We start from the raw sequence: 22,551 nt of genomic DNA, 5'->3' as shown, positions 1-22,551 counted from the left end.
AAATGCACATCAAAAATGTTGACTTACCACGCTAATCTTTACCAGCTTCCAGTTTAACGACAACAGCAGGAGATTAAGGATTACTTCCAGAGTAATTTGTGTTCGTTCAGTTGGGTTTTTGAGACCATTTGAGTTTTGACAACCACCCTCTTCTGGCTACTTTTATTTGCAGTTGGCTATCTATTTTTGTTTAGTCTCTTTTTATTTCCAAATATGCAGTGTTTCTAAAGGATGTCATTTGAAATATTTAATGACACTCCAGTCGCCCATTGAAGGTCGGAGAAATGCATGAATAAAAACTATGTTAAAGTAAAAATTTGTTTAACGATTCTTAACTGAATTTAACTTTTAAAGCTTGCCTTTATATTATTCTTGCAAAGAGTAAACCAACCGTGTTTACTGTGCAAAATTAGGAATTTAGAGGACTAGGCCAATTTAATTATTAGCTTAAGGAACTATCATCGGCTTGGCCAAAGTCCTTAAGAAACTAAAACAAGCTATTAAATCAAAAATGACTCCGATTTCTTCATTATGGAACAGAAACATGGGGCAAGAGCTTGGTTAGGCTAGTGAATTCCTTTTCATTTTAATATTTTAAACGGCTCCATAGCCTACGAAAGACAACGTACAACCTGATTGGACAAGAGGATCTTGGCTTATTTCCTTTGAAGGAACAAAATAGTATACAGATGGTGTAATTTAACTAATAACTCTGAATAACGTTAAGTAGACCTGTTCGAGGAATCAGCCTAACTAAGCAAGGCATAGTTATGGACGTTCCAAATTTAAGAAGCTTGTCAATGGGAGTGGTTTATCTCATAAATATGACGAAAGCTCTACGGAGAGTGACCAATTTATCAATTTCAAATCTAGGTAAAAAACTGGGGATTCATTATTTGGAGGTTGGAACCATTGTTTCGACTTTTTTTTTCTTAGACTGTAAAATTTTACAGAAATGCTACCAAGCCTAATATAAATTTTATAGAGCTAGCTTGATAATCTTACATTCATTTTAAATCACCCAACAATCTCTTAGCGGGACATATGAATATGTGTTTTGAAAAAAAGTTGTTGGATATCGTATATACCCGCAAAAAGCCTGTATACTTGGATGATGTAATTATTATGCTTTATTCTGTGCGTATTACATGAGGTCAAAGGCAAACTTTCCAAATTGACCAGAACTTTTGTCATCAAACAGTTCGTGGTAACGAACTGTAAGGAGTGACCCGGCTCAATAGTAACCGAAACTCTAAAAAATGGAATTCTGATACCAATATTTACACCAAAAGAATCGCATTCTAATGCTTATTTTAAAGATATAAGTTTTATCAAGATCAGTTGTACCCATCAAAAGTTACGAGCCTGGGAAAATTTGCCTCGTTTTAGAAAATAGGGGGAATCATACAATCTTAACGGAAATAACACCATCAGATTCAGCGTATCAGATAACCTTATTGTAGAGGTTTCAAGCTCCTATCTACAAAAATGTGGAACCTAGGCCCCCTGCCACACTCATTTTTCCCAAAAGTCACCGGATCAAAATTCTGAGATAGCCATTTTATTCACCATAGTCGAAAAACCTAATAACTATGTCTTTAGGGACGACTTACTCCCCCGCAGTCCCCGTGGGAGGGGCTACAAGTTACAAACTTTGACCTGTGTTTACATATAGCAATGGTTACTGGGAAGTGTACAGCCGTTTTCGGGGGATTTTTTTTTGGTTTAGGGGGGATATTTGAGGGGGGGGTACGTGGAAGGATATTTCCATGGATAAACTTCTCATGGGGGAAGAGAATTTCAATGAAGGGGGCTTAGGGTTTTCTAGCATTATTTGAAAAAACAATGCAAAAATAAATATGAAAAGTTTTTTCTACTGAAATTAAGGAGCAGCATTAAAACTTAAAACGAACAAAAATTATTACGCATATGAGGGGTTTACCTCCTCGTTATACCTCACTCTTTACGCTAAAGTATTTTTAGTAACTTCAACTATTTATTCTACAGCCTTTGTGATTCAGAGGTCATTCTTAAGGAATTGGGACAAAATCTAAGCTTTAGTGTAAAGAGCGAGGTATCGACGAGGGTTGAATCCCCTCATATACGCAATAAAAACCTACGAATATAGAAGTTCGTTATGTAAGTTAATTCGTAAGTTACGTATATTTTTTACCAATGAAAACGTTTGTAAAAAATTAAAAGTTCTAGTTGCTTTTTTAAGTAATCAAAAACTTGGAGGGCAACTAGGCCTCCTCCCTCACTCCTTTTTTCTCAAAATCTTCCGATTAATTGCAATTAATTAATATGCAAATTTCGTTTCAGTTGTTTATGTGCGGAGATCAAAACATGCATTAATTCAAAAACGTCTAGAAATTAAATAAAAAAAACAAGTATTTTTAAATGAAAGTAAGGAGCAACATTAAAACTTAAAACGAACAGAAATTACTCCGTATATGAAAGGGGCTCTTCCTCCTCGCCACCCCGCTTTTTACGCTAAAGTTTCTTACTGTTTTAAAAATAGAGTTAAGAGAAAGAGTCAAACTTTAGCGTAAAGAGCGAGGCGTTGAGGAGGAAAAGCCCCTTTCATATCCGGAGTAATTTCTGTTCGTTTTAAGTTTTAATGTTGCTCCTTACTTTCATTTTTAAAAAAACTTTTTTTTTATTTAATCATTTAATAAACACTATTTTAAGTCTGTTCAAATATGTGCTTGCACACGTGCGCATAATGTTAAAGCGTGGAAATTTTAAGTATTTAAATTGCTATTCTATAGGTTCCCGGGGGATTCTAGACCATTTTTGGAAGGTGTGGAGTTAATTCACACTTCGTCATACACTCATACACAGATATAGGTGTGACTAGTGATGTTTACAAGCGAAGAGGGTGGGATTTAATCTACCTTTTTCCGCCAAATCTAAACTTCACACTAACTTCACACTATAAAAAAAATATATATAAAGACAATACTTTTCCTAAGGGTTACTGCCGTTGACCCCTAACCAATGCTATACGTGTCGACGCGTTAATATATGATTTAGCTTTTGCTTCCTCACTGCTTATTCTTCACTTACTGTTTTCTTGGACAGCATGGAAAATCCCAAAAGCTTTGATCTTTTCCGAAGTTTTCCCCATCTTCCAATGTATGTGGGAGGTTTGCACCGAGCGTTTCAGGTAGAAATAAAGCCACGAATCCGCCGATCATTGCCAAAAATCCAAGAACAACGAGGGGCAGCGCTTGTCCAAAGCGAGCCTAAAATAGAACAAAGCTTTAGAAAAATGGATAGCTGTAGAACAACGGACAGAGTTTTTCTGTAAAGGATGGACTGTAGTCCATGAAAATATCGTTAAATAGCTGCTAACTGTCCTAAATTCCACATCTTCGTACGCAAAATAGAATTTTATTCGGCAAAATTGAGTTTTACCTTAATGGAGGGGGAATGACATCCTCCTATATCGGCAGTCTGATCAGTTCAAGTTTCAAATAGGTTCCCCAACAAATATATGTTCCTTTAAATTTTAATATGGCCAACATTCTTAAAAAAAAAAAAAAATACTATCAATCTTCAAATGGATCAAGTAACCATAACAATTAGACACGGAGTTTTAGTGTGTAGCATAGTCAATTATTATCAAAAACAGTTTTAAATATTATAAATGACAATATTTGAGACAGTTACAAGGATGTTACTCCCCTAACCCAGGTTGACGAACTATTAGATCAACTGAGAAAAAAACACTTCAATAAGGAAACACTGGAATAAAAATGGCTCCTGCTGATAACAGATGACAAGATTTATGTTTGGTTCTAGTTCAGTAAGCAAGACAAATCACTTTGTAACTTGTATTGAATATAAGCGTTGGGATTGAAAATGTTCTTGGCAGTCAAAAAATAAGATTCGCCTCAAATCACGACTTGTAATTGGACACTGATGCCAAAAATGACCTTCCGACTTTATTTTGAAGAATGTTGTTGTTTTAATTTATAACTCCCGTGCCATTCGCGCTATGCTCTCTACCAGGGGTAGATCACACTTAGGTTGAAATTATTTTAAAAAATAAAAGAACCTGAACCACAGATTCATCAAGTGAAGTTCCTATTTTGTAGCAAAATATTTCAAAAATTTGGATGTTTTTTTTTTCAAACATACAATTTATGGAAATGGAAATGGAAATCAAACACTGATTAGAGAGACTGATATTGAAACTTGTGATTTAAGTAGGATTAGGATATTGCAGTAAGTAGTGTGTACAGCCTTATTTGAATGCATTTCTTCAGCCTAATTATAAGAAATGAAGGACCTTAGAAAACCGAGAGACGACACATTTGATCAGAAACTCAAACATTTAAATTACCCTTTTAATACCCTTATAAATTAGGGTAATAAATTACCCTTAATAATCCTTTTTATTAAGTAGCAAAATCCATAGAAGGGCACTCTTTTTATAGGCTATTTGTGTTCAATGACCCAACAAGGAATTGGACTTAAATGTTGAGGTAGCAATTTTTTTTTTTTAATAATTCTTGGGGTACTCATCTGTTAGTCAGTACACGCTGGAGAATTTGGATCTATAAAACCAGACAATAGGCAGTTTAATGCTGTTTGTACACAGAGATAATTAGCTTCGGTTCAGCGAAAAATTACATTTTAACTACATTTTAATAAACATTTAGTTGGCATTTTGGTTGGGTTATGTTATATTTTGCATGCAGCTCCACTATACTTAACCCTCAACCCCTAATATGCAAATATGCCGCACAAATTATATATATATATATATATATATATATATATATATATATATATATATATATATATATATATATATATATATATATATATATATATATATATATATATATATATATATATATATATATGTATATATATATATATATCCTATCTCTCTTGGCTATCCGTAGTTACCTGGTCAGGGAGCTACCTTGATCATGAAGGAGGCACTACCAGAATGAGGCTTTTCCATTGCACTTCGGATTGGTTGACCACCGCGATTATCCCAAGATGGGTTAACTCAACGGCGTACCTGTTGATCCAAATTTTCGAGTATGTACTGGGTAACAGATAAGTACCATTTTTTTTATATCTATAAGGTGCATTTCAAGGTTTATTAGGAGCTTCACATAATAGAAAATCATTTATTTGAAACAACATCTTTTTGCCGCCCACGGCTAATTTTATTAATAATTCACAGGATGGGATAACATAACACATCCAGCCAATATTTAGGACACGATTCACGAAAGAAGTTACAAATCCTCTTTTGACTTGTTGAATTTTGATCCAAAAAAACAAGATCCAAAATAAATTATTAAATACATTATAATTGCATGATTTATGCATGATTGCATGATCATGATGATTGCATGTTAAATACATTATGATTGCATGAAGTGCATGATTTATAACGCTTATTGCGCCCCTGTGCTTTTGTTTTTATCAGGCATGGCTCATCTGTTCCGTAAGAAAGATCGACATACTCTACGTACGGCTTATTTCAGATATTGCAAATTCCTCCTCCGGCTTCCTAGATGGCACCGAAACAAAAAAATAATTGCTCGATTTGGTTTAGTAGATGTGCCTTCTCGGATTCGGTCTTCCAGTGATGATTTATGTAAAAAGACTGTCAACTTTATTCACGTTTATGACCCTCTGCAGCCTTTTTTCCATATTGATACTGGTTGATTAGTCCATATTGTCTTTTGTTAGTTTGAATTTTGTTTTTCTTCGCTGTTTATCGTATTTGTTTTTGTTTATTTATTTATATTTATTTATAATACTCCGTACTTTGTGTTTTTTTATACTTTACGGGTAATAAAGTTCATTCATTCATTCATTCATACTGTTTCTTTATTATAATTACGACCTCAAAAAAAAAATGGTGAACGTACCTGCTGTATTACGTTGCTTAAAAAAATTAGATCTAATTTACGTTTTTTTGTCAATGTATCTGATCAATGTATCTGATGCTTGAAATAGTTTGATTCTGTTTTTCAACATGGGATTTCCCATAAACAAAACTAGAAATTGCAAAACTATGTTGCATTGCTGTTTATAATGAAAATATCTGTTCTTTTGTGTCGGTTTTTCGTAAAAAGAAACATCCGTTTTATAGCTGCACGAATAATTAACACATCTGAAAACGATATTTTACTTGCATGATTAGTTTCTGGAGTAAACTATAAATTTGCATCAAGTGCATTAATGTGATCTAAAAATCCCCTTGGCCCATCTTCCCTGTAGTTCTAAATTGGTATTACATCATTCCCGTAATGTTCCAGTGTTTAAAAAAAAAAAAAAAAAAAAAAAAGATCTGAAGCCGCCAACGAGAAGTGGACACCCACAGTCGAACACACCTAACAATCATATTGTGTTTCAAGATCCCAAAGAAGGTAAATAACCAGAGAGACCTAAAGAAACATTTTTTTTTTCAAGCGAATTCAAGCCTAAAAATAGCGAAATTTGAACCTCGTGGATTTAGTTACTAGTCATGCGAATATTTAGCATCCAAATGGGCGGAAAATAGCCCAACCTGGCAACACAGCTCGGGACTAGCTCCGTTACTGAACCTTCGTTTTAACAGAAGATTACTTTTCAGGTTCGATAGGAGGAGCTGAAAAAAAACGAATTATTGAGGCTATAGAGATAATCTAAAGCGTTCTTCGTTGCCTTAAATCTGAGAAGCCACAAAAAATTTGTAGTCATCTATTAAGGGAAATGTCCAAATAGTATGGCTTCTGTAATTAAATATGTACAGTCAAGGTCATTTTCAAATTGGTCCTTAAAATCAAATTGTAGAATAACAAGACAGATAAACCGCACTATCCAAAAGTATAAAAATAGTCACTTACAAAATGTGTGGTTTCAGTAGGTATTCTGTCGAAACAATTACAGCTCAATTTTTAAAACCATAATAGTTAGTATTTCTATAGAACATTGTAATAAAGCCTATACTATAACTTTTTTCTGAACGAATAAAACAGATAAACCGTGCAACCCAAATATATAAAAATACTAAGTGTTGCAAAATCTGTGGTTTTTCGTTGGTATTTTTCTTGGACAATTATAGCCCAATTTGTAAAACCATAAAGTTATCATTTCTATAGAAAATTGTAATGATGTCCATATTATTGCTTTATGAAACCATAACCTTGTTCTATTGTAAAGTGCAAGCATAATAGCACACGTGAATTTTTTTTTGGTAAAAAATTAAAGTATTAGGTGCAAGGCCCATTAAGAAGGGGGCGTAATGGACCCTTAGATGTTTTAAACACCTTTTTGATATGTTTATTTTTGATAAAACTAATAGATTTTTTTAATATTATTTTTTAAAATATATATATATATATATATATATATATATATATATATATATATATATATATATATATATATCATAGATATATGTATATATATATCATATCATTATATATCATGTAAGAAATCAAGAGCAATACTTGCTTCCTCCCCTTTCATTTGCTTGAATCAGGCCCTCTGTTATGCTGCTCTTTATAGTAAAAGTAAAAACAGCCCCCCCTCATATACAGCATAATTTCTGCTCTATACAATAAAATCATGCCAAGGCCTAACCAAGTTTATTGAGTGTTATTTACATATGATTGTTCTACAGAAATGATTATTTTACATTGATCCTCACCGTCCCACTCTTTCAGTTTTTCTGCTTAAGAATTAAATGTTGGATTGTAATTCAGTAAGAATTTCTATGAACAGTAGTTTTTTTTTAAGTCCTCAATAGTGTTTTTTCTGCAGAATTTTGGGTGGACGGAAAGACGTAGCCTATAATTGTTCGCATGAAGAGAAACTCTCCGTGACTTTTGATCTTCTACGCGGCTGAAGTTATCGTGAACTCTACAGTAGGGTTCTCTGATGTTTTAGTACAATGTACATTTATATTTGAATACATTGTATATAAATACGAAAAGTGAAACATCACTATTTCAAATCACCAAAAAAACTTATGGCAGTACTTTCCCCCCACCCCCGTCGAATAAATTTCCTAGTGAGATTCATGATGCCTCATCTTTTTTACCTCTGTCCCAGTAGGCAGGTAAATGTAGTATTTTATGCTACATAGATAAAGATTGTTACAATAGAAGGGGCACCATTACCCCCATCTTTGTTAATTTTCAAGCTGATTAGAGGGATGAAATTTAAGGCCTCCCTTTTATGCGTCTCGAATTTTTTTTTTATCTTTTGCCTATAATGATGAAAAACACTCAGACCTAAGTAACTGGGTTGAACAACAATTTTACCAGTCCTAGCTCATCAGAAAGAAGGCTTTTTGCCCAGCTAATATTTAGGAGAAAAAATATTTTCTCATTTTCATCTCTTTCCTGAAACACAAACTTTGCAGTCTCCAAACATTCACCAAACGTTTTAACTTGAAGCCTCCGGTCATTCCCGAGACATTGTTGTACTACATCCCAGACATAACCTAGTACCATATAATACATTTGGTTTACCTTGCTACTTCTATGTGAATATATTCTATTTTCCATAAAGATCTATTGTGCAAAAATGTTCTGAAATTTTTTCAGAACATAAAAAATTGTTCTGAACATTGTTTTTCAGAACATTCTGAACATTTTTTCAGAATGTTCTGAAATTGTGAGACGAAATTTTTTTCAGCCCCAGCCAAACACAAAATTTCAAGTCCAGCAACTCCCCCCTCACACACGCACACACATAATGTGAAATTTTTATGCTGCATCCCCAGGCTGTCCTCGGAGTATTATAGATATTCTATTATGATGGCCTAGATACGCATTGTGTCTTCCAATTTACTTCTATGGTCTCTCCCTTGTAAAAATTCAAAATCCAGTTGACTCCACAACATCCCCTGGAAGTTTAATCTTAATATATCAAGCCATCATCATTTTTTGAACCTTGGTACATAGACGTCTTTCAATTTACATTGCTACTTAACCGTGAGTAGAATCTAGTCGCATGGTTCCTGAAGTTCTTAAGCTTTTAGAAAGATTTGAGACAAAATACGTTTATCACTAGTCTGCCTCCTCCACGAGTGTAAATTCGAGGTCCAAACGGTTTTCTCCCCCTAGAAACCGAAAGTTTCAATTTAATCTCCCAAGCCATTTCCACTATTGCGCAGTTGCGCTATTTTGGGAACCTGGTACCATATAATGTCATTTGACTTATATCACTACTTAACTTTGGATACATTTTGAATATCACAGCAGCTCATAATACAAAAACTTTTAGATTGACCCAAACATAAATATATTGAGCCGCTACCACCAAAAAAAAAGGAATTTGAACTCCTCCCGTTCCTTCCCTTACCCTCTTAAGACTACCTGAAAGTTAAAACCCCGAAAGTTTACACCCGAGCCGTTCCTGAGATATTGCTAGAATTTTGATAGCCTGGATGCACCAATAATGTAGCTCTACCCTCTTCCCCCATGTCATAATTCAAAATTCTCTTGCCCCCAAACACTCCCTGAAAGCTTCAATTGGACACCCCAAGCCGTTCCGGGGATACATCATACACACCATATTGTTAACATGGCAACGTATATGCTGCGATTCTTTTAGGTTTGGTACTTGAACTAAATCAGTACTACTAAATGGTACTACTAAGGTACTACTAAATCAGTAAGTTTCTTGTCAAGTGAATTAATTTAACATTTCACAATATCAAACAGTTCGTGGTAACGAACTGTAGTAAGGAGCGACCCGGCTCAATAGTAAATGAAATTCTAAAAAATGGAATTTTGATACTAAAAGAATTTTGATACTAAAAGATACATCAAGAGAATCGGATTTTCATGCTGAGTTGAAATATATAATTTTCATCAAATTTAGTCTTTGTTATCAAAAGTTACGAGCCTGAGAAAATTTACCTCATTTTGGAAAATAAGGGGAAACACCGTCTAAAAGTCATAGAATCTTAACGAAAATCACACCATCGCATTCAGCGTATCAGAGAACCCTATAGCTAAAATTTCAAGCTCCTATCTACGAAAATGTGGAATTTTGTATTTTTTGCCAGAAGACAGATCACGGGTGCGTGTTTATTTTTTTATTTATTTAAAACTATAATTTTTAAATATTTGTTTTTTTTGTTTTTTTTCTCCAGGGGTCATCGTATCGACCAAGTGGTCCTAGAATGTCACAAGAGGGCTCATTCTAACGGAAATGAAAAGTTGTAGTGCCCTTTTTAAGTGACCAAAAAAATTGGAGGGCACCTAGGCCCCCTCCCACGCTCATTTATTCCCAAAGTCAACGGATCAAAATTTTGAGATAGCCACTTTGTTCCACATAGTCGAAAACCATAATAACTATGTCTTTGGGGATGACTTACTCCCCCACAGTCCCTGGGGGAGGGGCTGCAAGTTACAAATTTGAGTGTAAATTCGAGGTCCAAACGGTTTTCTCCCATAGAAACCGAAAGTTTGAACTTAATCTCCCAAGCCATTAACGCTATTTGATCAAAATTTTGAGATAGCCATTTTGTACCACATATTCGAAAACCATAATAACTATGTCTTTGGGGATGACTTACTCCCCCGCAGACCCTGGGGGAGGGGCTGCAATTTACAAATTTTGACTAGTGTTTACATATAGTAATGGTTATTGGGAAGCGTACAGACGTTTTCAGTGGGATTTTTTTGGTTTGGGGGTGGGGTTGAGGAGAGGGGGCTATGTGGGAGGATCTTTCCTTGGAGGAATATGTCAAGGGGGAAGAGAAATTCAATGAAAAGGGCGCGGGATTTTCTAGCATTACTATAAAAAAAAACAATGAAAAAACAAACATGAAAAAGTTTTTTCGGTTGAAAGTAAGGAGTAGCATTAAAACTTAAAACGAACAGAGATTATTACTTATATGATTATTACTATATATTACTTATATAGTTGATATATTACTTATATCAACTATAAAAGTTTGTTACGTAAGTTAATTTTTAAGTTACGTATATTTTTTACTAATAAAAATGTTCGTTAAAAATTAAAAGTTTTAGTTGCCTTTTTAAGTAACCGAAAAATTGGAGGGCAAAAGGGCTCCTTCCCCACCCCTTATTTCTCAAATTCGTCTGATCAAAACTAAGAAAAAGCCATTTAGCCAAAAAAAGAATTAATATGCAAATTTCATTTTAATAATTTATGTGCGGAGAGCCAAAATCAAACATGCATTAATTCAAAAACATTCAGAAATTAAATAAAAAAAAAACTAGTTTTTTTAACTGAAAGCAAGGAGCGACATTAAAACTTAAAACGAACAGAGATTACTCCGTATATGAAATGGGTTGTCCCCTCCGCAATCCCTCGCTCTTTACGCTAAAGTTTGATTCTTTGCCACAGTTCTACTTTTTAAAACAATTAAAAATTTTAGCGTAAAGAGCGAGGATTGCGGAGGGGACAACCCATTTCATATACGGAGTAATTTCTGTCCGTTTTAAGTTTTAATGTCGCTCCTTACTTTCAGTTAAAAAAACTAGTTTTTTTTTATTTAGTTTGGTTTGGGATCATAGAGTCTTTTAATCCTGACATAAGCTTAATAATTAATTCAGTGACCTTGTTATTTCGCAACAATTGGCTTGGAATCATAGAGACTTTTAATCCTGGCCTATGCTTCATAATTAGTTCAGTAACCTTGTTATTTTGCAACAATCGGCTTGGGATTGTAATGACATATAACAGTAACCTTTATTTATAAATTGAACGGTTTAAATGTGTGGTGGTTGAAGACAGGTGCCTTGAAAAGATGCCAAGTATTAGTGAACAATCGGAGGATTTGAATGACTTTGAACTTATATATTCGCCTGTGCTAAATTTTGTCCAAAGTAATTGGCTGAATTCGATTTTTGAGAAGGAAATTATTGAATATGGAGTGGATTTTTTGCTTCACCAAAAATAGTTGAAGATAAGGCTGATCTGTGGTCGAAACTTGCGCTGATGAAATTCCCCCTCGCCGCAGTGGTGCAAAGTCTGCAACCTGTAATATTAAGGACATGCTCGATCTTTTGAAGAAGTGTGATGAAGCTAGCATCACTATGCCAACTTATGTTATTAAACTTCCAACTGAAGTTCCTGTGTTGCCGGCTGTGGCCTATTCACAATTAGCCTCTAAAGTTTCCAAGGTTCATCAGCTGGTTCAAATTGTGTCAGCAAAGTTGGACAATTATAGCCTCAATTACCCTCAGTTACCAAAACCTGTAGGCTCTAATCGCCAGTCAACCACTATTGTCGTCTCTCAAGTGCCGTCTCATCTATCGGATCCTATTAAAAGGAAAGACGCTATTGATAAAATCAGTGGCCATGAACTTGTATCCATTATTCGCCCTGTTCACGATAAGTGGTATGTAAATATTGATAAATCTGCTGCCGAAGACTTCCGTGCATCTGTTCCCGTCATTCTCGCCGGTACGTCAACCAAAGAAACTTCTAAGAAATATTCGGCCATTATAAAAAGTGTTCCAGAGGATTATGCGATTCAGTCTTTCACAAATTGAAGCGGTATTATTGCTGCCAAAAAAGACGGTGTACGAATTGGTTATGAATTCTTTAGACTGAGCGAGTTTAAGGAAATTCCAAAGTGTTGTTTTAAGTGCTGATCGCCCCATCACTTCCAGTCTTCTTGTCCTAGTCCTTCGCGCAAATGTGCTCGTTATGCCGGCCCTCATATTAGTACGAAAGAAAATCCATGCAATACCTCACCAAAATGTGCCAATTGCAATGGTGAACACGTGTCCTTTAGCATGTCATGCTCCGCTCTCCGTGGTTTTGCAAGTCAACAAACCTCTAAATGACTTTACAAATTTCAATCATATCGCACAATATCAATGGCACAAAAAATAAAGATGCTCATATTGACGATCTGCACGAGAACTTCGACGTTATCTGTCTGCAAGAAATCTTGTTAACCGCCTCTAGCAGAAATATCCTTCATCGAAGCTCTGTTCATTTTTTTTTACTTCTGATGCAGTTACCACGCATGGCCGCCCTTCTGGAGGTCTGGCCTGTATTTTTTTTTAAATATATTGATCTTTCGAACCCATCCCTTTTTTATTCGGATTAGCACATTCTTGCTGTTAGAGTAAATAGTACTGTGTTTGCTAATGTTTATCTTCCATATAAAAATAATACAGTGGAGTCAATACATAGATTTGCTATTACATGCAAGACTTTAAAGTCCGTGATGAATCGTGTCAAGGAAAATAAACTTGATTTTATAGTTCTTGGTGACTTTAACACGGATTTGGATGAACAAAGTTATCGATCCCGAGAAATATTAGTGTGCATGCCCCCTTACGTGATTCTGAAGAAAGATTTATCATACTCCTACATCCATCAATCTGGTAGTGTTTCCAATATTGATCGTATAATCGGTTCGTCACAGCAAGAATGCTCGATTATTCATGTTAATATTGAGACTGATGATATTGACCATCTATCGCTTTCATTTACTACTAAACTGAAACGTAACCTTTGCAATGTTGCCCCTATTGGGAATTCTAAATGGTTTAAATGTAGTAGTTGGAAAAGAGCCGATATTGCTTTATATATATTGTCTTTATCTACATTGCTTAATTGTATTCGTGTGCCTTATTATCTACTCCAATTGCAAGTAAAGGGTAGTAAGCGTGATCTTGATAGATATTATGATGATATAATTAGATGTATGAAAGAAGCTGAAAAAATTGCGGTTCCGGAAGAGCGTATTCGTATAAAAACGCGGAAATCTATATGAGCTGCCGATCCTGAATTAAAGAATTATAAAAATAAGGCAAAACTTTGGGTTAGAATTTGGGTTGATTGTGGTAGACCTACAACGGGGTCTGTTGCGGATATAAAGCAGAAAACAAAGAATGATTATAAAAAGTACCTTAAATCCATTCGTTATAAGGGTATGGAATTTCCAGCCTCCAAAAAGGATTGGTCTAAATTGATCAGTTCTGAGAAGTTGGATAAAAGTGATCTTTATAATAGTGATTCGATTTCTAGTTCAGCTTGGTATGTTTACCATTCGGGAATCTTTTCCAAAATTAATTTTTTCGTGCAGCCACATTATTCTCGGTTACTTTCTAAAATTCTTCCACCTTCGCTTCATCAAGGCCATATTATTCCAGTATCAATAACTGCTGTTGAAAATGCAATTAAGCAACTGAAATCTTCATCCATTGATATTGATGGTATTAGTGTAATAATATAAATCCAAAGTGTTTTGTCTTTTATTTCATTTGCAGTTGTTGTTCCAAATGTGTTTAACATCTTTTCTGGTTCCGAATAGCTTTCTTTGTGGAACTGTCACCTCAATTCTAAAGCGGGGAAAACTCCCTTCTCAATGTTCATCTTATCGCCCTATAACCACTACGTGTAACTTGAGTAAAATCCTTGAATATATTTTAATTCCTCATTTAAATGAAAACATAAATTTCGGATCGAATCAATTCGGGTTTCAATCTGGTATTGGTTGTCAACATGCACACCGTGTTCTTTCTTCCGCCCTTAAGAATAGCATGGCTGAGGGGTCGCCACTTTATATATGTACTTTGGACCTTTCTAAAGCTTTTGACAATGTAGTTCACAGTCAAGCTCTTTTTTCCCTTTTTAATAATGGTGTAAATCTTTCAGTCATTTTTCTTCTTCGTTTTTGGTATGAGGATTCTTTCCTCCGAATTAATAAATCTGGATCTCCGTTTGTCCGTTTATGTCGGGGTGCCAAGCAGGGAGGGATTTTATCACCTAGTATATCAAAATGTGCATTTCTGGTATTTTAGATGAAATTAGATGAAATTATTTTATTGGACTCTCAGATGTTTCTTATTTTGCTTATGCAGATGACCTTTTACTTTTGTGTAAAAATAAGCAAGGTCTCTCGTTTATGCTCTCAAAAGTTTCACGTCTATTTTCTAAAATTGGTCTTTCTCTTAATGTTGAGAAATGTGAATTTCTAGTTTTTAATGGTCCGACTTCCTCTAATGCTCCCTTAGCTTGTCGCGGTTTTTCTATACCCTTTGTTTCCGCCTTTCGGTGGTTGGGTATTACTGTTACGAATTCAATTTCTTGCCTACGGCAGTGCACTGTTCGTGATGTTCAAAAGAAAATTCAAATGGGCTATTCTTACATAGTTGCTAATCGAGGGAAGTATAATAGACGTGCACTCGGTAGACTATATGCTACATTCTGTGGTCATTCTGTCCTTTATCTTTCTGGTCTTTATCCCCTTCTAAAGAAAAAAGATATTAATCAGATTCGGACTTTTTATTTCAGATATTGTAAATTTTTACTTTTTCTCCCCCCTTGGTATAGCAATGGGAAGATAATTCGTAAGTTTGATGTCCCTGATATAAGTGCAAAGTTAGCCCTCCTGCTTGGAAGGTTGTCGGAATCAGCTTTTTATCGTTTATCGCCTCATCATCCTTTGGTCCGTCTGTTCGGTTAATCTCATTGCAGTGTATTTCATTTTTTTTTCTTTTTGTTACTCCACAAGTGCCATAACTTGTTATGATGTGGGTTATAAAGAAATTATTATTATTACAAATTATTATAGGTTATAATCCCTAGAGGAGCTAATAATACAAAAAAATGTTGGTAGATCAGAGACAAAATTCCTTAACCCCTTCTCCCTCACCCCAAACACAAGCGTTGAGTCCCCTTGTCCTACCGTCCTTTTCCCAAACATTACCTGAAAGTTTCTCAATTTTCCGAACCACTTTAAAGATATTGAAGGCATGTTATTTTGGGGACTTAGGCACACATACTTTCAAATGATTTGCCTTTGCCTTCTCCCCAAAGTCAAAATAGGTAGCTTTTAGCAAAGTCAAAATAGGTAGCTTTTGTCTACTAAATTAAATAAAAAAAACAAGTTTTTTTTAAAGGAAAGTAAGGAGTGACATTAAAACTTAAAACGAACAGAAATTACTTCGTATATGAAAGGGGCTGCTTCCTCATCAACGCCCCGCTCTTTACGCTAAAGTTTGACTCTTTCTCTTAACTCTACTTTTCAAAACAGTAAAACTTAAAGCGTAAAGAGTGGGGCGTTGATGAGGAAGCAGCACCTTTCATATACGAAGTAATTTCTGTTCATTTTAAGTTTTAATGTCGCTCCTAATTGTTTTTTTTTTTATTTAATTTCTGAACGTTTTTGAATCAATCCATGTTTGATTTTGGCTCTCTGCAGATGAATAATTAAAACGAAATTTGAATATTTATTTTTTTGGCTAATTGGCTTTCTCATAGTTTTGATCGAATGATTTTGAAAAAAAGGAGCAGGGGAGGAGGCCTAGTTGCCCTCCGATTTTTTTGTTACTTAAAAAGGCAACTAGAACTTTTAATTTTTACGACTGTTTTTACTAGTAAAAGATATACGTAACTTACAAATTAGCTTATGTAGCGAACTTCTGTATTCTCATGTTTTTATTAAGTATATGAAGGGTTTCACCCCCTCGCCAGTACCTCGCTCTTTACACTAAAGCTTAAATTTTGTCCTAATTTCTTAAGAATGACCCCTGAATCACAAAAGCCGTAGAATTAATAGTTCAAATTACTAAAAATACTTTAGCGTAAAGAGCAAGGTATTAGGAGGAGGCGAGCCCATCATATGCGTAATAGTTTCTGATCTTTTTAAGTTTTAATGCTTCTCCTTACTTTCAGTTGAAAAAACTTTTTCATATTTATTTTTTCATTGTTTTTTTTTTTAAATAGTGCTAGAAAATCCTGCGCTCCCTTCATGAAAATTTTCTTCCCCCATGAAAAATTCCTCCAAGGAAGGTTCCCCCAACATATTCCCCTCTTCTCAACCCCCCCCCCAACCTAAAAATCCCCCAGAAAACGTCTGTACACTTCCAAATAGTCATTACTATATGTAAGCACTGGTCAAAGTTTGTAACTTGTGGCTCCTCCCATGGGGACTGTGGGGGAGTAAATCGTCCCCAAAGACATAGTTATAAGGTTTTTTGACTACGTTTAGTAAAATGGCTATCTCAGAACTTTGATCCAGTGACTTTAGGAAAATAATTAGCGTGGGAGGGGGCCTAGGTGCCCTACAATTTTTGTAGTCACTTAAAAATGGCACTAGAACTTTTTTTCCGTTAGAATGAGCCCTCACACGATATTCTAGGACCAATGGATCGATAAGATCACCCCTGGGGAAAAAAAACAACAAAAAAACAAAAAAATAAACACGCATCCGTGATCTGTCTTGTGACAAAAAATGCAAATTCCACATTTTTGTAGATAGATACTTGAGACTTCTGCTGTAGGGTTCTCTGATACACTGAATCTGATGGTGTGATTTTCGTTAAGATGCAATGACTTTTAAGTGGTGTTTTCCCTTATTTTCTAAAATAAGGCAAATTTTCTCAGGCTCGTAACTTTTGATGGGTAAGATTAAACTTGATGAAACTTATATATTTAAAATCAGCATTAAAATCCTATTCTTTTATATATCTATTGTTATCAAAATTCCATTTTTTAGAGTTTTGGTTACTATTGAGCAGGGTCGCTCCTTACCAAAGTTCGTTACCACGAACTGTTTGACTAGTGTGCATAATTACGCACCATAACCTTTCCTCGTGATTTTTGAATGTGTAAAAAGAGAGAATTTTTACGAGGGTGTGGTTAGGTTTCTATAGTTAAGATTAACTCATAAAACTTCTGGTTGTCAAAGTTTATTGAACTATGGGTTGTTAATAACTAACAAAATCAGAAATTCCGCACGCGGAAAAAAAATAGTCTAGGTTTTCCAGCTAAATCACAGTTTGAAGCTCTTTACCAGCTAGAATACAACCTTTTATATCATTTCTGATTCATTTAATAGAAATAGTTATCTTAGTTACGGCTAATGCCACAACTAAATTACGCAATACTAAATACGATCTATCATACTCAAGGCTGGGGGAGAGGCTACTGGGTTTGAATCCCCCTCCTCAAAAATTTTTGTCCGACTCGTAGACACGTAAGAAAATGAATATAAATAAATTTTGAAGCACCCTTTAAAGTTTTTGAAGCCTCCACCCAGAAACACCCCTGATCTTACTAGTAAAAAAGTAAATGTAAATTACTAAACGATTTGGCCTGTTGATCCTGAGTTCAAGCTTGTTCGGGTGTTACGTAATTATCTTTAATTCCCGTGTTCAGGTGATCGCATCGACCCAGTGGTCCTAGAATATCATGAAAGGGCTCATTCGAACGGAAATTAAAAGTTCTAGTGCACTTTTTAAGTGACCAAAAGAATTGGAGGGCAACTAGGCCCTCCCCACGCTCATTTTTTACCCAAAGTCACCCGGTCGATATTTTGAGATAATCATTTGTTCAACATAATTTAAAATCTATCAGCTATGTCTTTGAGGATGACTCAATCCTCCACAGTCCCGGGGAAGGGCTGCAAGTTATGAACTTTGCCCATTGTTTGCATATAGTGTTGGTTATTGAGAAGTATACAGCCGTTTTCAGGGGGATTTTTTTCTGGTGGGGGGAGGGGTCGGGGGTTACGTGGGAGGATCTTTCTATGGAGGAATTTTCTTTGGGGGAAGAGAATTTCAATGAAGGAAGCGCCAGATTTCCCAGCCTTATTTAAAAAAAAGATCGGAAGTTAAATAAAAAAAAGAAGTTTTTTTTTACTGAAAGTAAGGACCAACATTAAAACTTAAAACGAAGAGAAATTATTACGTATATGGAGGGGGATTCTCCCCATCGTCAATGCCTCGCTCTTTACGCTAAAGTTTTTTTAGTACTTTCAAAAGAGCTATTTATTCTAATTAGACGGCCTTTGTGATTCAGGGGGGTCATTCTTAAAGAACTGGAACAAATTTTGAATTTTACCTTAAAAATATTTCGGCTCTATATTTGAGAGCCGTTCGCAGCAAATTACGTATATAAATTAAAAAGAAAATCTTACAGTAAAATGAGATCTTTAAAACTGAAATTAAAAAACTAAAACAATCCCAGGTTTGCTGTTTTTATGACGGAAAGGCAATGTGGTCTTCGCTATTAATTAGAGATCGTGGATGTGTGTTGCTTTTCCCCCAGAAATGATCGCGTCAAACCAAGGTTCCTAGGAGATTGGGAGAGGGCTCATTAGAACAAAAATTAAAAGTTTAAGTGCCTCTTTAAGCGACTAAACATAATGGAGGGCAATTAGCTCACTTACCCTGTTCCTTTTCCCCCAAAAATATCCAAATGAAATTCTAAGATAGCCGTTTAGCTCATCACAATTGAAAGGTTCAAAAAATATGCCTCTGGAGATGATAAGATCCCCACAGACCTTAAGGGAGAGATGTAAGTTTTGCAATTTGTCCATTGTTTACATATAGTATTTGCTATTAGGAAGCATTCGGACATTTTTCTAGAGTTTTAGTCTATTTTTTGTAGGTCAACAGTTATTGGAGACCAACCAGCCCTTCTCCTAGAACTGTTTTTGGTAGCTGGTCCTTTTGTTACCCCTTAGGACATCTGCTCGACATTTGGAGGTACCAATTTTGTACTTTCTCTTTGGCTACATAATTTTGCATTTGGGGAATTTTCCATAGGGTGGGGGGTACTTTAGGGGGGAGGTATTCCTGGCGTGGGTATCTTTCGAGGGGAAATTTTTCACGGGGGGGAGTATTTTCCGGGGTGGTATTTTCCAGGTTGGTAAATGCCAGCTCCTATTTGGGGGAAAAAACTGTTTTCCTATAAAAAAAAAAGCAATAATGTTATATAAATATATCTAACAAAACAGATCTAGCATAAATATATTTAAATAAATGTATAAAGAACATAAAATATATAAGGAAATGATAGGATACTCACCAAGTCAACAACGTATGGAGAAAGGATTGAAGCAACGTAACCAGCAATGTGGATAGTTGATACTCCCTGGGCTCGTACCTCCGTTGGTATAAGCTCAGCACCATATTGAAGACCTATGTTGAAGGTTATGTTGACACAGAAACGACCAATGATTGCCAGGGTTGCACTCACGATGTTCATTTCTATGCACACGAAAAAGAATGACATTAATAGTCGCGATTCGGTCATCCTAGGCCTATATGCTCTCAAAACGAATGTTTGGGGCTCAGACAGAATTTAATTTTAGAGGTTTCAATTTATTTTGAGGGTTATGTAGCTAAGAGAAAAATTTTCTGTAAATATCTCGAATATTGAATTTATTGCCGATAGCAAAATTCGAGTCTACTATTTCCCCTCTTGATGAACCTTTGAATAAGTAGTTTTTCTTTTCATTGTTAGGACCAGGCCAGATCCATTAGGCCTGAACCTAGCGGCGCACAAGACCAGGGTGTGAATAAATTATCAATGAGTGATTTTTTTCTTAACACTGGACTAATGTGGTTTATCTTCAAAGTGCCAAGCGTACTCCGCTGCCGCGCTACTTATTCACAGAAAAAGCGATTTTAAAACAACATAGGAATTCTTTGGTCACTTATAAACCGTCAGATGTTTCCAAAGAATGGCGGCTGATAGTTCGGGATTACCTCTCTCTTTCATTGCTTTTGGCTCATCTATTGCGTTGTGTTACGTGTTTCTGCTGTCATTGAATTTTGAGGATTTCCCTGAAAATCTCGCGAAAACGGAGTGGCAAAAACGCTTGGGCCTAGAAGTGTCAAAGCTTTAAATCCAACCCAGGTTAGGACACCGTTTTACAGCTAAACATAAGATCATATGTTATGATCCTATTTCAAACTTTGGGTATTATTAACAGAAAGGCTGAAGCCCCAGTTCTTTCCAGATTACAATGAAATGCCATCCACATCTTAAAGAAACATATTTTGCTATAAGGAAAAACAAAACAATTTTATTGGCCGCAGCATCAGGTACATTCAAAAAGGATCTAACCCCTGAAATTTTGTTTTGACTGTCCTCTTTCTGCCAAATAAACTCTTATGCACTTAATTATATAGCCTCCCACCTCTATGCCACATTGTTCTAGTAAAATTATGTTCATCCCTGTCTGTTTAAAATTTAAATTAATGCACAGAGACAGTGCCATCAACCTTATTCTTACGTAAAGAATTAATTTTAATTTTGACAGTCGGACTACCCTAGAAGTTTCATAGGCCCATTTAGTTTTTGCAATGCATTTAAATAATATTAAAAAAGAGTTGAAAACAGCCGACTACTCAGTTTTAGAAAGGACTTAACATTTCCAACACTCTTGAAAGTTCTATTTGTACCAAAGATAGTGTCGTATACCGTGTATTCCATTTTTTTCCCAAAATTTGGAAGATGAAATAAGAAAGAAACAAATTGTGAAGAATTGTAGATGCGATGGATGATTGCTTGCACTGAAACTATTGCCAATTCAAAACAAAATTTTTGCACTCCTCCTAGAGTTTAGAAAATATCTTTTCGGGGAAATTTCATCAAAAAAAAAAATTAAAAAGCATCAAACTTGCCCCCCTCCAAGGTTTTGAAAAATACATGTGGGCCTCGTCCCCTACATTATTGTGAATTGACGCCCCTGCTTGGACGCTAGATCTCAATCCGTCATTTTATCCTAGCTAGAGGATATCCTGGTTTAGATATGTTTGGTTAGGAGGGGAAATAGCATCCGCAATCGATTGCTCTAATTTGGTAGATACATTACCCCAGTTACAACCAACACTGTATTTGATCACGAAATAACTTATAAGCTAACATGGCACTATGGTGATGATAAGGCAGTTATTCTTATTTATCTTATTCAACCAATTAAAAAAAAAATTTTCTTTTAATTTAAAATTGTTTTAAAGAGCTTCTATAAAGGATGGGTGAGCATCCCGTTAATAAGATGTCAGGTTTTGTAAATTATTATTCAAAAACAGAGCTTTACGAAGGCTGATATCAAAGTTGCCAGGGGGGAACACGAATGCCTTATTTATAACACTTTTCTTTCCTCAAAACCTGTTATGAAAATAATACTATTTAGTAAAACCTTTCAAAATAGCATGTTAACTTAAGCGTCATTTAATGACTAAATTTTGTTTTCTTCTTTCTTTTGAAGCCATATTTAAAGTAATTTATATTTATGCGCAAAATATTTTTTTACCAAGTTAGTTTCAGCAACTTGCTTAAATGATATAAAATTACTTGAAATATTAAAAACATCCTTTTTTCAACGATTTTCAACTATCCTCAGCGTATTTTTTAATCTAGAAACATTAAACAATCAAGAGAGATAAAACTCTACAAAAAGAAAACTTCAAACGAGACGACAGCCAGTAGAATTAAAAGACTAAAACAACGCGGATATTTCGCCTGTATACAAACAAGGCGTCTTCAGCACAAGATAGAAATTAAAAGAAAACTAATCTAAAAACCAATAAAAACAACCACCAAATATAATAAATACAATTGTCGCTACTTGTCCACGTAGGGAAAAGCAGCTATGCGAGTTACTTCAATGAGAATCAAAGAGCAACTGAACTTTCACTAGAAACATTCAAAGCATACTTGACAAAATGTAAGCCAGTAGGGGAGGGGGGAGGCAAACTAAAACGTCCCTATCGAGTGATGGCAAAATTACCAATTGAAAACGTAGCAAACGTAAGAGTGCAGAAAAAGAAAATCCCAAAAGTT

General features: G+C 35.1%; 1 protein-coding gene across 1 annotated transcript in view; it reads right to left on the bottom strand.

Annotated features, from left to right (window-relative positions):
* LOC136041302 (organic cation transporter protein-like) overlaps positions 1-22,551 on the bottom strand; it is a 77,415-nt gene that overhangs the window by 3,252 nt on the left and 51,612 nt on the right. The window contains exons 6-7 of the mRNA XM_065725921.1: positions 19,786-19,967; positions 3,070-3,248 (exon numbers count right to left, since the gene is read on the bottom strand). Coding sequence (XP_065581993.1) covers positions 3,070-3,248; positions 19,786-19,967 — 361 coding nt within the window. The remainder of the gene's footprint in view (positions 1-3,069; positions 3,249-19,785; positions 19,968-22,551) is intronic.

This window comes from Artemia franciscana, unplaced genomic scaffold (assembly GCF_032884065.1).
Source record: "Artemia franciscana unplaced genomic scaffold, ASM3288406v1 PGA_scaffold_131, whole genome shotgun sequence".
NCBI lineage: Eukaryota > Metazoa > Arthropoda > Branchiopoda > Anostraca > Artemiidae > Artemia > Artemia franciscana.
This window is presented reverse-complemented; position numbering and strand designations above follow the sequence as displayed.